This window comes from Heptranchias perlo, chromosome 16 (assembly GCF_035084215.1).
Source record: "Heptranchias perlo isolate sHepPer1 chromosome 16, sHepPer1.hap1, whole genome shotgun sequence".
In the NCBI taxonomy this organism is placed as follows: Eukaryota; Metazoa; Chordata; class Chondrichthyes; order Hexanchiformes; family Hexanchidae; genus Heptranchias; species Heptranchias perlo.
This window is the reverse complement of record NC_090340.1, coordinates 14,139,638-14,154,735: the sequence shown is the minus strand read 5'-3', so window position 1 is coordinate 14,154,735 and position 15,098 is coordinate 14,139,638. Positions and strand designations below refer to the sequence as shown.

Sequence of the window (15,098 nt, the reverse complement as noted above, 5' to 3'; positions counted from 1 at the left end):
TGATTTTTGTAGTCAGAGTCAAATCATTTTTCTGTTCCTGAACCTCACTCAGTCTGTTAGCCTCCTGCGACTATAAATGTGTTATTAATTTGTGATTACATGCTCATACGCCAGCAAAAACTGGGCACGATGAGTGATTGACTCAAATCAGTGTCTGCTGAAGCATTTCTAAGGAGTTAATTGGTTTAAGTGCTGGATATATGGAGTACCAACATATTTTTACAGGGGCTATTTTTTTTTAATATGCTGTAATGCTTCAACTATTTATCGAAGGTGGTGGCCTTGCCTCTGAGTCAGAAAGTTGTGGGTTCAAGTCCCACTCCAGAAACTTGGACACAATGGCCCGGAAATTGCGCTGAGCGGCGAACGAACGTCGCCTGCCACTCATAAGTAATTAACACACCCACAAATCTTTCGCGAGTTTCTGGATGCCAACGTGCCTCAATGGAGACCTGCAAGAAGTGCAGCGTTCATTCCCAGGCTACTCTGAGCTGTGAGAGCAAGGAAAGGAGCTCTCGCTCCCCTCGACCAATCAGCTCGAAGCCTCCTTCACAAGCCACGCAGACTAAGAACCAGGAAGTATCAGACAGATTAGTAAATTCACTATAAAATCAGTTAAAGAAAGCAAAATAAAAAGAGGGCAAGATTAAAAAGACCTTGTCCAACCGGTACGAGGTACTTGCGACCTGTATGGATGAGAACAAGGACTGCAGGGAGGATGGGCAAACTGACCATGGCACCGGGGGCCATTCAAGTGGGGGGAGTAAAAAGGAATGTGGTAGTGATGGGGATAGTATAGCCAGAAAGATAGATACTGTTCTCTGCAGCTGCAAGCGGGAGTCCCGAAGGCTGTGTTACCTGCCCAGTGCCAGGGTTAAGGATATCTCCTTGCGGCTGGCAAAGAACTTGGAGCATGAGGGGGAGGATCCAGTTGTCATTGTCCACGTAGGAACCAACGCGTAGGTAGAACTAAGAATGAGGTTCTGCTGAGGGAGTTTGAGGAGCTAGAATCTAAATTTAATAAGCAGAACCTCAAAGGTGATAATCTCTGAATTACCACCTGAGCCGCGCGCAAATTGGCATAGGGACAAACAGATCAGAGAGTTAAATGCGTGGCTCAAAGAGTGGTGTGGGAGGAATTGAATAACTAGAGCTGCAGATAGGGCTTTTAAACTAAAAAGGGTGGGGAGAGGGGTCAGGTGAAGGGAAATTTAGAAATCTAAAGAGAGAAGACAAGGCAATAGAGCAGTGCAACAATTTGGGTAAAGATAAGATAAGCAGAGTGTGACAGGAAAGGACAGAGAGTTTAATGGAAATAGTGCATCAACGAATAAGGTCAAAGCAGGAAGTAATGGTTAAAAAGTTAAAATTAAAGGCTCTTTATCTGAATGCATGAAGCATTTGTAACAAGATCGACGAATTAGTGGCACAAATAGAGATAAATGGGTTTGATCTATAGCCATTACAGAAACGTGGTTGCAAGGTGAACAAGGTTGGTAAATAAATATTCCAGGGTACTTGATGTTTCGAAAAGACAGGCTGAATGGAAAAGGAGGGGGGAAGCCCTGATAATAAAGGGTGACATAAGGACAGTGGTGAGAAAGGACCTTGGCTCAGATGATCAGGAAGTAGAATCAGTCTGGGTGGAAATAAGAAATAACAAAGGGCAGAAAACACTGGTGGGAGTAGCTATACCATTGGACAGAGTATTAATCATGAAGTAATAGGAGCTCGTAACAAAGGTAATGCAGTAATCATGGGGGACTTTAATCTTCAAATAGACTGGGCAAATCAAATTGGCAAAGGTAGTCTGGAGGATGAGTCCATGGAATGCATTCGAGACAGTTTCCTAGAACAGTACATTACGGAACCAACCAGGGAACAGGTAATTTAGACCTTGTGTAATGAGACAGGGTTGATTAGTAATCTGACTAATTCGTAATCTCATAGTCTTTCTCTGGGGAAGAGTGATCATAATATGATAGAATTTCACAATGAGTTTGAGAGTGAGGTATTGAAATCAGAAACTAGAGTCTTAAACTTAAATAAAGCCGTTTACACAGGTGTGAGAGGTGAGTTGGCTAAGGTAGATTGGGAAATTAAATTAAAGGGTATGACGGTTGAAAAGCAATGGCAAACATTTAAAGAAATATTTCAATATTCTCAACAAACATACGTTCCATTGAGAAATAAACTCCACGGGAAAAGTGATCTATCTGTGGCTAACTAAAGAAGTTAAGGATAGTATTGGATTAAAAGAAGAGGCTTATAATGTTGCCAAGAAGAGTAGTAAGCCTGAGGATTGGGAGAGTTTTAAAATTCAGCAAAGGATGACCAAAAATTGATGAGGGAGAAAATAGAATGAGAGAGTAAACTAGCAAGAAATATAAAAACAGCTTGTAAGAGCTTCTACAAGTATGTAAAAAGGGAGTGAGTAGCAAAAGTAAATGTTGGTCCCTTAAAGGCTGAGCCAGGAGAAATTATAATGGGGAATAAGGAAATGGCAGAGACGTTAAGCAAATATTTTGTACCTGTCTTCACAGTAGAAGACACAAAATGCTTACCAAAAATAGTGGGGAACCAAGGGACTAATGAGAGAAAGTAATTATCAGTAGAGAAGAAGTACTAGAGAAATTAATGGGACAAATCCCTGGGACCCGATGGCCTACATCCCAGGGTTCTAAAAGAGGTGGCTGCAGAGATAGTGGATGCATTGGTTGTGATCTTCCAAAATTCCCTAGATTCTGGAACGGACCCAGTGGATTGGAAGGTAGCAAATGTGATCCCGCTATTCAAGAAAGGAGGGAGAGAGCAAACAGAACTACAGGCCAGTTAGCCTGACATCAGTTGTCAGGAAAATGCTGGAATCCGTTATTAAGGAAGTGGTAACAGGGCACTTAGAAAATCATATGATTAGGCAGAGTCAACATGGTTTTATGGAAGGGAAATCGTGTTTGATAAATGTATTAGTTTTTTGAGGATGTAACTAGCAGGGTAGATGAAGGGAACCAGTAGATGTAGTATATTTGGATTTTCAAAAGGTATTCGACAAGGCGCCACAAAAAAGGTTGTTACACAAGGTAAGGGCTCATGGGGTTGGGGGTAATATATTAGCGTGGATAGAGGATTGGTTAAAGGACAGACAACAGAGAGTAGGGATAAACAAGTCATTCTCAGGTTGGCAGGCTGTAACTAATGCAAGAATCAGTGCTTTGGCCTCAGCTATATACAATCTATATTAATGACTTAGATGAAGGGACTGAGTGTAATGCATCCAAGTTTGCTGACGGTACAAAGCTAGGTGGGAAAGTAAGCTGTGAGGAGAACACAGAGTCTGCAAAAGGATATAGACAGGTTAAGTGAGTGGGCAAGAAGATGGCAAATGGAGTATAATGTGGGGAAATGTGAGGTTATTCACTTTGGTTGGAAAAAATAGAAAAACAGAATATTTTTGAAATGGTGAGAAACTATTAAATGTTAGTGTTCAGAGAGATTTTGGATGTCCTCATAGAAAAAACTCAGAGTTAGCATAGTACAACAAGCAATTAGGAAGGCAAATGGCATATTGGCCTTTATTGCAAGGGGTTGGAATGCAAGAGTAAGGGAGTCTTGCTACAATTGTACAGGGCTTTGGTGAGACCTCACCTGGAGTACTATGCACAGTTTTGGATATATACTTGCCTTAGAGGCAGTGCAGTGAAGGTTTACTAGATTGATTCCTGGGATGAGAGAGTTGTCATATGAGGAGAGATTGAGTAGAATGGGCCTATGCTCCCTGGAGTTTAGAAGAATGAGAGGTGATCACATTGAAACATATAAGATTCTGAGGGGCGCTGGACAGGGTAGATGCTGAGAGGTTGTTTCCCCTGACTGGAGAGTCAAGAACTACGGGTCATAGTCTCAAGTTAAGGGGTCGGCCATTTAAGACTGAGACGAGGAGGAATGTCTTCACGCAGAGGGTTGTGAATCTTTGGAATTCTCTACCCCAAAGGGCTGTGGATGTTGAGTCATTGAGTACATTCAAGGCTGAGATGGATAGATTTTTGGGCTCTAGGGGAATCAAGGGATATGGGGATCAGACGGGAAAGTGGAGTTGAGGTCGAAGATCAGCCATGATCTCCAACATTCAATAAGTAGGCTCAAGGGGCCAAATGGCCTATTCCTGCTCCTATTTCTTATCTACTTATGTTCTTAAACGACAGAAATAAAAGTGACAGAAAGAATAAGTTTTTAAAAAGTAACAATTTTAAAGGAAAATAATTTTTAAAAAATGTCCCCAAAAACAATTAATATCGGGAGGAATGAGACTCCACATTTTTAAAAGTTAAATTTCAGTGCCAGAGAGGCGGTTTGGTAGTCATTAATACTTACCACGCTGTCAAAAGTTAGTTTAGACCTTAAAAAAAACCAAATGTACCTTTTTTAAGGAGAGATTAGATTGTTTCCAGCTGGGCAGTTTAGCAAGTTCGTGCTGGTCCATTCATTCACTCAGCGAGATTTCTTTAACGTGAAGCTTTCAAACGAGCAGGGCAAATGGTAGAGCGATTTCTGGATTTCCGCATTTGACCGCGCATGTACGCACTCTGGAACTTGCTCTTCCATTTGACTTGAAATAACGGTGAGCCCTTCTGAGAGAGTGCTGTACTGTCTTTTCTACGGCAGTAGAAAATACCAGTGCCATAATATCTGCAAGCTCTTAAGTAAGGTCATACACAAGTCAATTAACATCAGTTAGAGTTTGTAGCCTTTAAGGGATTTATAACTCCATCTTGGTATCCGAATAGTTCATTTGTGTTCTATATGCTGCAGTGGTCATGCCCTTATAAAATGGGACATCCTCTGAGTTGCTGTGAGCAGCACCACAAGAGATTTCGTAACGTGTAATTAAGTTGCCATGATGTGGAGATGCCGGTGATGGACTGGGGTGGACAAATGTAAGGAATCTTACAACACCAGGTTATAGTCCAACAAATTTATTTTAAAATCACAAGCTTTCGGAGGTCACCTGACGAAGGGGATAATCTCCGAAAGCTTGTGATTTTAAAATAAATTTGTTGGACTATAACCTGATGTTGTAAGATTCCTTACATTTGTAATTAAGTTGACAAGAGACTTGGTGACTCACTGGAACTGATGGGCTCAATTTAGTGCATCGCATTTGATGTACTGTCTGAGAAATACTAAATCGCAAATTATTGTAGTCTGCTCTAGCCCCGACTCCAATGTGCTAGTGGGAGATTCCATAGCTTAAAGTGGGATAATCCATAAGCATCCCAAGTTCAACCCTTGGTCTGTGGTCAACTGATCTTAGCAAGTGTACTACTGAGCTGGCCTCCGTTGCAGTGGGGAAAAGCAGGCAAGATCCCTGCTCACTGTCACTATCCACTGACCCCTACTGGAATGTGAATGCATGTGGCTGTCAACTGAGGGTAGGAGCGGGTCCTGCTGTGATGCCTCCCTCACTGCAATTGAGTAGCCAGCTGTCCAACATAGAATCGTAGGATGGTTACAGCACAGAAGAGGCCATTCGGCCCATCAAGCCCATGCTGGCTCTTTGTAAGAGCAATCTGGTTAGTCCCATTCCCCCGCTCTTTCCCCGTGGCCCTGCATATTTTTTCCCTTCAAGTGCTTATCCAATTCCTTTTTGAAAGCCATGATTGAATCTGCTTCCACCACCCTTTCAGGCAGTACATTCCCGATCATAACTACTCGCTGCATGAAAAAGTTTTTCCTCAGATCGCCTTTGGTTCTTTTGCCAATCACCTTAAATCTGTGACCTCTGGTTCTCGATCCTTCCGCCACTGGTAACAGTTTCTCTTTATTTACTTCATGATTTTGAACCTATCTATCAAATCTCCTCTTAACCTTCTCTGCACTAAGGAGAACAATCACAGCTTCTCCAGTCTATCAATGTAACTGAAGTCCCTCATCTCTGGAACCATTCTAGTAAATCTTTTCTGTACCCTCTCTAAGGCCTTCACATCTTTCCTAAAGTGCGGTGCTCAGAATTGGACACAATACTCCAGTTGCGGCTGAACCAGTGTTTTATAAAGGTTCATCATAACTTCCTTGCTTTTCTACTCTGACTCTATTTATAGAGCCCATGATCATGCATGTTCCATGAATGGCCAGTTAGGTGGGGCTTTGGGACATGTATCTCCACACGATTCACTGCTTTTAAGGAGAGGAGGGAGTTCCAGGATAGAGAAAGCAAAGAAAATTCTGCCTTTGCTAAAATTGTTTTTGTTTTCTGTTGGTAATTAATTCTCAACATGTTTGCGTGGTGTGTGATTCTAGCTGAACTGACATCCTCCTGTCTTCCTTTCAGCTGTAAACAGTCATCTACGTTGGAATCATGTTAAATTCAGGTCTTTACGCAGTGAGGAAGAGGAGGAGACCCATGCAGAAAATGTAAGGATTCAACCAAAGACCGACAATGATCTAGTGAATGAGCAGCAGTGTGAACTTGCAGAGAGGCACCATCAGACCACATTTGATCCTTATCTTGTTGCAGTCAGCCACAAATGTGTAATTCGTCTAATTTCGGAGAATTACCCTTGCCTCTGTTCGTTCCCTTGTGGAAATCAAAATGAGCGAATGTACACCTACTATAGGAACATTCATTCTTGCAAAAAAGAAAATTTAATCCAATATTGCTTATTTTAAAGCCGTGAGGACTATAAAATACTTTGAGGATATAGACAGATGGCAGAAGCAATTTAATGTGTGAGGCAATGTAGTTTGGGAAGAAAAAGAAGGAACTGGAGTGTACACTCAAGGTATAAACACTGAAGGGTTTACAAGAACCCAGGGGTTCAATACATAATTCCCTGAAAGTGCGAATGTAAGTAGATAAAGCCATTAAAAAGGCCAACAGCATTTTGGATTTTATAAATAGGGGCAGAGAGTACAAGAGCACAGTGGTAATGATGGTTAGCCCACAATTAAAATACTGTGTGCCATTTTGGGTGCGTAATTGTAGAAAGGACATTAAAGTCATAGAGACCATACAGTGTAGATTCACTAGGATGATACGAGGGATGGGAAACCATGAGGAGGGACTTGAGATATTGGGACTACTTCCACTGGAGAAGAGAAGGTTAAGAGGAGACCTAATGGATGTTTTTAAAGTTATGAAGGTTTTTGATCGGGTGAATAGGGAAAAACTTTTTACCAGTTGGGTAGTGAGGGACGAGGGGTCATCAATTTAAAAATGATCGAGTGAGCGGAGAGGTTAGGAGAAACTTTTTTACTCAGTGGGTAGTTGGAGCGTGGAATGCTTTGTCACAGGGAGTCATTGAAGCAGAAATTATTGCACACAAAAAAATTGATAAATATTTGAAGCAGAGGAAGGTACAAGGCTACGAGGAGAGAACATGACAGTGGGATTAGTTCTGGATTGCTCCAGTACGTTCACAGTAAGCTGAATTGTTTCATTTTGTGCTGTAAACTTCGAGTTCTTGTTTTCTTAGCCTCCTGAGTGGATCAGTAAGTATGCTGCATGATGTGCTGCTGAGCCAGACAGCCCAGGAAAGAACCAACTTCAGTCCCCAGTTGTGCTGAGTTAGCTGTTCTTGACCTGCACAGCTGTGGAAGATCAAGCATCCTCGGATTCCAGAGAGGGAAGAAATCAGCTGGGGTTCCTGCTCTTAATCGAGGTCTAGTGACTCCTGCTGCAAAGTGCACATCCTGCCTAAATATGGAGGACTCTTGCAAGATTGGGTTGTTGCCCTGTTGGGGTATCAAGTGGGAAGAGAATCCTCATTGGCTTGTGACCATGTTCCAAGTTGATCCTTGGAGGAAGAGTCTGGGGTGTGGGCTTTCAGAAAATAAAAGAGCAGCACACTGCTTAATACTTCCAGAGCTTCAGACAGAGTCTGTGCATTACCCATTCTGATTGATGCTTGTCTTGCAGTTGTTTCCTCCACGTTTGTTATGGGGAGGGTTGCATTTAATTATGGGTGGGGGGGCTGGGGGGGAAGGACTCCATCTAACCTTGAATCTTGCAGAGGTTCTTGTTCTCCTGTGGACATGCCTGGTTCTGCAGGAATTTGCAACCTCATTGTGTTCTTTGTGGCTTCCTATACTGCTGCCCAGATGGCTGAATATGAGGAGGGGATGTCCTTTCTGACCACAGCCCAGGCAGAGGTGGATTTACGAAGCATCTGTAGAGGCGATTACATATGATTCATTATCCCGAGCTGGATCTCGCGCACTCTGCTGCTTCCGTTCCTCCTTTATTTAGTGGCACAGGTCTTTGTTTTCAGGCCCCTTCAAGCTTTTGAAGTTATTTTTGATCTGGATGCAAATGTGAAGCTGGGTGTGGGGGTGGTGTCTGTCTGTCTGTCGGGGAGGGGAGGTACAGGGGGTTGGCTCATGCTGAAGCATTTTGCATCGCAGCTGATCTTAGGGAAAGTGTTTAATTTTTGAGATTGTAGTCTTGGTCACTTTGGGGGAGGTGAAATTATCAGCCAAAAGTGAGATCAGAGGGTTTGGTTGGCTCTTGGGATACGAGCATAACTATTCCAAAATCAAGTATTTTAATTCTTCATTTTCATAAAGTGAAGCGTTTGATAAAATCAGTTATTCTGCCAAAAATGCATCTGTCAATTACTTCTTTTGTGAGTTGCTCTCAAGTGTCAGCGGTGACTCAGTGGGAGCACTCTCGCCTCTGAGCCTGAAGGTTGTGGGTTCAAGTTCCACTCCAGAGACTTGAGCACAAAATCTAGTACTGAGGGAGAGCTGCACCGACGGAGGTGCCATATTTCAGATGAGATGTTAAACCCAGCTCCTGTCTTCCGCCTCAGGTGGACGTAGAAGATCCCAGGGCATTATTTCTAAGAAGAGCAGAGGAGTTTTCCCCGGTATTCTGACCAATATTTATCCCTCAACCTATGCCTAAAACAGATGATCTGGTCATTATCTCATTTGCTGTTTGTGGGACCCTGGTGTATGCAAATTGGCTGCTGCATTTCCTACATTACAACCATGACTACACGTCAAAAGTACTTAATTGGCTGTAAAGCGCTTTGGGACGTCCTGAGGTCGTGAAAGGCACTATATAAATGCAAGTTCTTTCTCTCCAGTAAACCGGTGACCCCTGAAGGGGTGAAGTCCAATCCGTCCAAGAGACACAGGGAGCGACTGAATGCCGAGCTGGAACGGCTGGCTGGAATGCTGCCATTCCCCAAGGAGGTGATCAACAAACTGGACAAACTGTCTGTGCTCCGGCTGAGCGTCAGCTACCTGAGAGCCAAGAGCTTCTTCGAAGGTAAGACTGTGTGTGTGTGTGTGTGTGTGTGTGTGTGTGTATACACATGCGCGCACAGAGCCCTATCCTGATGGGTGGCTTTATTGTCTGCTGGCCGTGCTGTGGACCATGAAAATACAAATGGGTTAATTTTTACCAAGTTGGAATGCTTTCTCTCTGTGAGCTTGCATAATTTTGTGATTTGCCTTGAGGTAGGCACGTGTGGGTTTTATTCCTTGTTTCTTGGGGGAAGCGGGGGAAACACTTGGCCTCAGCTGCACTGTTGATGTAAACGTGTTATCCACACTGAGCTATGCTGTAACTTGCATTCATCCTTGGTTAAAAGCCAGTCCCATTAACACCATGCTCCTCCATCTTCGTATCAGTAGCAACTTTTGTTTACAGTTGTGCATAGCGTTTCTGGTGGGAATTGGCATTTTGTGAAACCTGGTGTGTCTTGAGGGCGGAAGGTGTTCCAGGAACAATCGGTGAAAATATTGTATGGTAAGAGAATACCTCTGTGGGCTAAATAATAGTGGCAGCTTTTTTAAAAAAAACCACACATGGCAGGTGGTGAAGCTGGTTGCGTATTATATATACCTGGTGCTTGGTCATTTACTTGTATTCTATAGGTTGCTTTAGAAGAACTTGAAGTCTTAAAGGAAAATGTCACTCTGAGGGCAACAGGAGGAAATGCTGGAAACACTTGGGTCAGGCAGCATCCGTGGAGAGAGAAACAGAGTTAACGTTTCAGGTCAATGACCTTTTGATCAGAACTCCTCATCGAAGAGAGGAGTAGAACTTCGTCACAGTGTAATTAAACACTTAAAACAAAAGCAAAATACTGCGGCTGCTGGAAATCTGAAATAAAAACAGAAAATGTTGGAAACACTCAGCAGGTCAGGCAGCATCTATGGAAAGAGACCTGATACATTATGCTGCCTGACCTGCTGAGTGTTTCCAGCACTTTTTTGTTTCAATTTAAAAGTAAATTATCCCTGATAAATCCTGTTAGAAAAGATAAGTTTAAAACCTGTCCCCCAAGAGAGGAGGTATCTATGTCACTGCGGGTCAGAGAGCAGCTTGTGGAGACCTGCACGATCAGATCACTCAACTGGAAGATACCCGCTCAAGTGGAATATTGATGGGCCTCTCTTCAGCAGACTGCTACTGGGGGAAGCTGTGATCGACATGCTTCCTGCTGCTTGATCCCAACCCTGGTGTTGAATCTTAAATGGGAGACTCGGCACCCAGACCGGTGCCGAACCTTTGATGCACATCTCCATGCAGGGATGATCAGAATACTGATTGTGGTTATGCCGGATAGCAGCCAGCAAGGGAAAGAGTGGCTGGATATATGTTGTCCACATGGGTCCTTACTGATCAGTGCACCCGAGACTCTGAGCTGTTGCAGAACGGAGATTGTCAAAGCCCTGTGAGTAGGTAACTCTTCCTCCTGCCGGCCCAAGTGGGAATTTGCAAAAGGGGAAGGGGGATTGCTCCCAAAGGGAAATTATTAAATCAAATTTTGGTGCAGGTAACTGAACGATACATTTAAGTTTGTGTTCTGAGTACTATGTTCTGAGCCCTTTTCCTGAACTTCTTTTGAGTTACCACACATTGTAAGAGGGCACGGAGATATGAGTTAAGCCCTGGTGCAAGCTGCTGGTGAGATTTTTGCCAGCATTTCCTGAGCTGTGTTTCAGCTGGGGATGTGGCTTGTTGGCGTTGGACTCCACTGCTGGAACAGGGCGGTGTCTATTAAAGAGCCCCGACTGAGTGTCTGATTCGTTCCTTTTAAAGAAACCTCCCCTTTCTGAGGTCTTCCATTGCGTGCCTCGTGTCAGGAAATTAAAACCTGTCCTGGCACTGTTCCAAAACCTTTCAATAATTCGTGCTTGATGTGCTGCTTGCTCAGCTTACACTCAATCTTTATCTGTCTCGGAGGACAAAGCAAAGAAAATATATTGGTTAGGCTGCAGTTGGAGTACTACGTGCAGTTATTAGCACCTTACAATGGGCAGGATATTAGAGCTGTGGAAAGAGTACAGCAAAGATTCACTGGTATGATACCAGGGATAAGAGGTTGTAGTAATGAAGAAAAAAAACAGGCCTTTTTTTCCCTGAAACAGAGAAGGTTAAGTGGGCAATCTAATAATTTCAAGATTATAAAGGCTATTGAGAAAGTAAATAAATAGTGAAAAATTGATTCTGCTGGTTGGCAGACTTGGGATTATCATTAGAAGGACAATGGGGGGAAGCTAGAAGCATTTTTTTCCCCCCTCAAAGGTTATTAGAGCATGAAATGACTGGCTATGGGGATAGAGCCTATAACATTAAGGGAATTGGATAATTGTTTGAAAAGGAAGAATATAAAAGGATACTTTCAAAGAGCTAGCACGGGCATGATGGGCCAGATGGCCTCCATCTATGTTGTATCATTCTATGATTTTATGATACAGGGAAAGAAAATGCGATTAGCTTCAGTTGAAGAGCAGAGGTGGGACGGGCTGAATGACCACCAGTAATTTCTATAGAGGGGGGAGAAAAAAGGAATAAAAACAATGAATACTGGAAATACACAGCAGATCCATCAGTATCTGACAAGAGAAAGGACGGGTTAGTGTTTGCAATAGAGACCCTTTTGCCAGAATTTATCAGGGTTCTAACAAAGGGTCTCTCCTGGAAACGTTAACCTGTGTTTTTGCTTTTCAGATGCTAACCGACCTGTATGTTGCCAGCATTTTCTGTTTTTAATAGTGAGAAAGCAGTTTGCAACAGGTGCAGCTCCTTTTAGAAACCAGACAACAGGAAGTGGCTATTTTCTTGCTCTGTTGGAGATCTGTTACACTCTATACGTCTTGATTGCGCTGTAACCCAGGGCTTCCTTTTTAAGCTAAAATAATTTTCTGGTTGCAGCATCAAGATAACCTCTATACTACTGTAAATGAACTGACCGTGGGCAGAAAAGGATTGAATATTACTGAACCACATAGACTAGGAAACTCCCAGGCTTGATCCCTAGTGCTGAGTTACTTGAGCAGTAACGATGTTACCAATTGGCTTTAGTACCCTGGCTAGGGAGAGAAAATCTAGCCAGGGCGCTACACTGACTGTCGCTGAGAAGAAGAAAGAACTTGGATTTCTATAGCGCCTTTTACGACTTCAGAATGTCCCAAAGCGATTCACAACCAATGAAGTACTTTCGAAGTGTAGCTACTGTTATTATATAGGCAAAAGCAGCAGCCAGTTTGTGCACAACAAGGACCCAAAACCAGATAAGATAAATGGCCAGATAATCTGTTTTAGTGATGCTGGTTGTGGGATAAATGTTGTCCAGGACACCGGGGAGAACTCCACTGCAATTCTTCGAATAGTGCTATGGGATCTTCTACATCCACCTGAGAGGGCAAACGGGGCCTCGGTTTAATATCTCATCTGAAAGATGGCACTTCCAACAGTGCAGCACTCCCTCAGTACAGGACCTTGCTGGCACTGAATGGTTACCTGTTTATCTACATAACAGTTGTTGCACTTCCAAGTAATTCATTGTGTGAAGCTCCGAATCATAGAAAGGTTATAGCAGGGAGGAAAGTCCATCAAGTCCACGCTGGCTCTATGCAAGAGCAATCCAGCTAGTCCCAGTCCCCTGCCCTAACCCCGTAGACCTGCAAATTTTTTACTTTCAAGTACTTATCCAGTTCCCTTTTGAAGGCCATGATTGAATCTGCCTCGGGCAGTGCATTCCAGATCCTAACCACTCGCTGTGTGTATATAAAAAAAAAAGTTTTTCCTCATGTCACCTTTGGTTCTTTCGCCAATCACCTTAAATCTATGTTCTCTGGTCCTTGACCCTTCCGCCAGTGAGAACAGTTTCTCTCTATCTACTCTGTCTAGACCCTTCATGATTTTGAATACCTCTATCAAATCTCCTCACAACCGTTTCTGTTCCAAGGAGAACAACCCCAGCTTCTCCAGTCTATCCAAGTAACTAATGCCCCACATCCCTGGAATCATTCTAGTAAATCTCTTCTGCACCCTCTCTAAGGCCTTCACATCTTTCCTGAAGTGCAGTGCCCAGAACTGGACACAATACTCCAGTTGTGGCCGAACCAGTTCTTTATATAGGGTCATCATGACTTCCATGCTTTTGTACTGTGTGCCTCTATTTATAAAGCCCAGGATCCCGTATGCTTTTTTAACTGCTTTCTCAACCTGCCCTACCACCTTCAACGATTTGTGCACATATACCCTCAGATCGCTCTGTTTCTGTGCCCTCTAGTTTATATTGCCTCTCCTCGTTCTTCCTACTGAAATGTATCACTTCGCATTTTTCTGCATTAAATTTCATCTGCCACGTGTCCGCCCATGCCTGTATATCTTCTTATCACTATCCTCCTCACTGTTTACTACCCTTCCAAGTTTTGTGTTATCTGCAAATTTTGAAATTGCGCAGTCTTTTATACATGATGATAAAGTGCTCTCTAAATACAAGTATTGTTCATTTATATGTGCTTTCCAGCAACAATTGACATCAGTCATTGGCTGAATTTTCTAACCCCCTCTCCCCATAGTTCAGCTGCTGAACACAACAGTAATGTCTCGACCATCACCACAGCCAAGATCAGTTAGGTCAGTACAAATGAAGGATTGGTTTGAGAATCTTTCTGGTCAGCCTGAGTTAACACATTGTGCATGTATTTACCCACTGAAGTATCCAGGGATCACCAATTTGCACTGGGGCCGAGCAGTACTGCTGCTCCCAGCCAGTGACTTGCCTTGCAAACTGATGTGGTTATATCAGCAGGAAGCATCGATCTCATGGTGGTCTGTTTTGACTATGACCCGAAACACCTTAACCTGGCGTTAACATCTTATTGGCCCAGTCACTTGGATACACAATTCCAAACCCTTGAAACAAATGGCGCCATATTCCCAACTGTACTCTAGGTTGCTGCTGGATGTAACGTGCATTTTCTTGTTTTCAAGCTGCACATTCCACCCTGACCTTCAGTGCTTTGTGACCGCGGTGCAGTTCCTTCCTCTGTCCTCAGCCATGTTTTGTACAAAATACCACAGTGTCAGAGGACGGGGGTTAACCCTTTGAGGACCGAGGACCCGTTTTGTAACTTCCAGATTAGTTTCAACACACTGCTGTGTATAACTGGTAACTCCACATTTCTGACTTCTACTAACAAGTCTGACTTCCTGAAATTATTTCCAATAACTGAGCATATGCAAAAGAAAAATGTGTTTTAACTGCTGTGTGTTTGAGACTTGACGTGTGGTAAGTGCAGGATTAGAAAGAAAACGGCGACTTTGGGCCTATGATTCCCAAAGCTCTCCACCACTGGGGTTTTCCTCGTGTCATTTTTGGGTCAGTTTAGACTAATTGATAGAGATTAGTCAACAACTCCATTATCGTTGCATCATGTGGCTACCAGGATGGTCGAATGCGAACCAGTTGGAGCTTGGAAATTGCTCGACGAGAAAAGACCATGTTTCCTTATTTGAAAGGGAGCTTTGGAAGCAGTTAAGTAGCGCAGTGGATCAATGCACTATCTGGATTGCTACTGAGCCGTACAGATCAGGGTGGTCCCAGGTTCGATCTCTGGGCTATGTTGAGTTGGAGGGCACTGCAATGGACCTCAGCCACCTCAAGCTAGGGTGAAGGGGGTGGACAATAAAATCAGCCAGAGTTTCTCATTGACTCCAGTTAGAAGGGTAGGTATGGGGATACCAAGTAAGGAGAGAATCAGGCCTGGCTGTGATGCCTGCCAGGGTTAAATAAACTGCTAACAGCAACTTGCTTCTGCGTAGCACCTTTTTAATGTGGAAGAACATCCCG

The 15,098-nt window shown here is 43.3% G+C and overlaps 1 protein-coding gene across 1 annotated transcript in view; it reads left to right on the top strand.

Annotated features, from left to right (window-relative positions):
- LOC137333495 (aryl hydrocarbon receptor-like) overlaps positions 1-15,098 on the top strand; it is a 91,041-nt gene that overhangs the window by 3,253 nt on the left and 72,690 nt on the right. Inside the window, exons 2-3 of the mRNA XM_067997661.1 lie at positions 6,329-6,411; positions 9,087-9,271. Of these exons, the coding sequence (XP_067853762.1) occupies positions 6,356-6,411; positions 9,087-9,271 (241 nt within the window). The 5' untranslated portion in view covers positions 6,329-6,355. The remainder of the gene's footprint in view (positions 1-6,328; positions 6,412-9,086; positions 9,272-15,098) is intronic.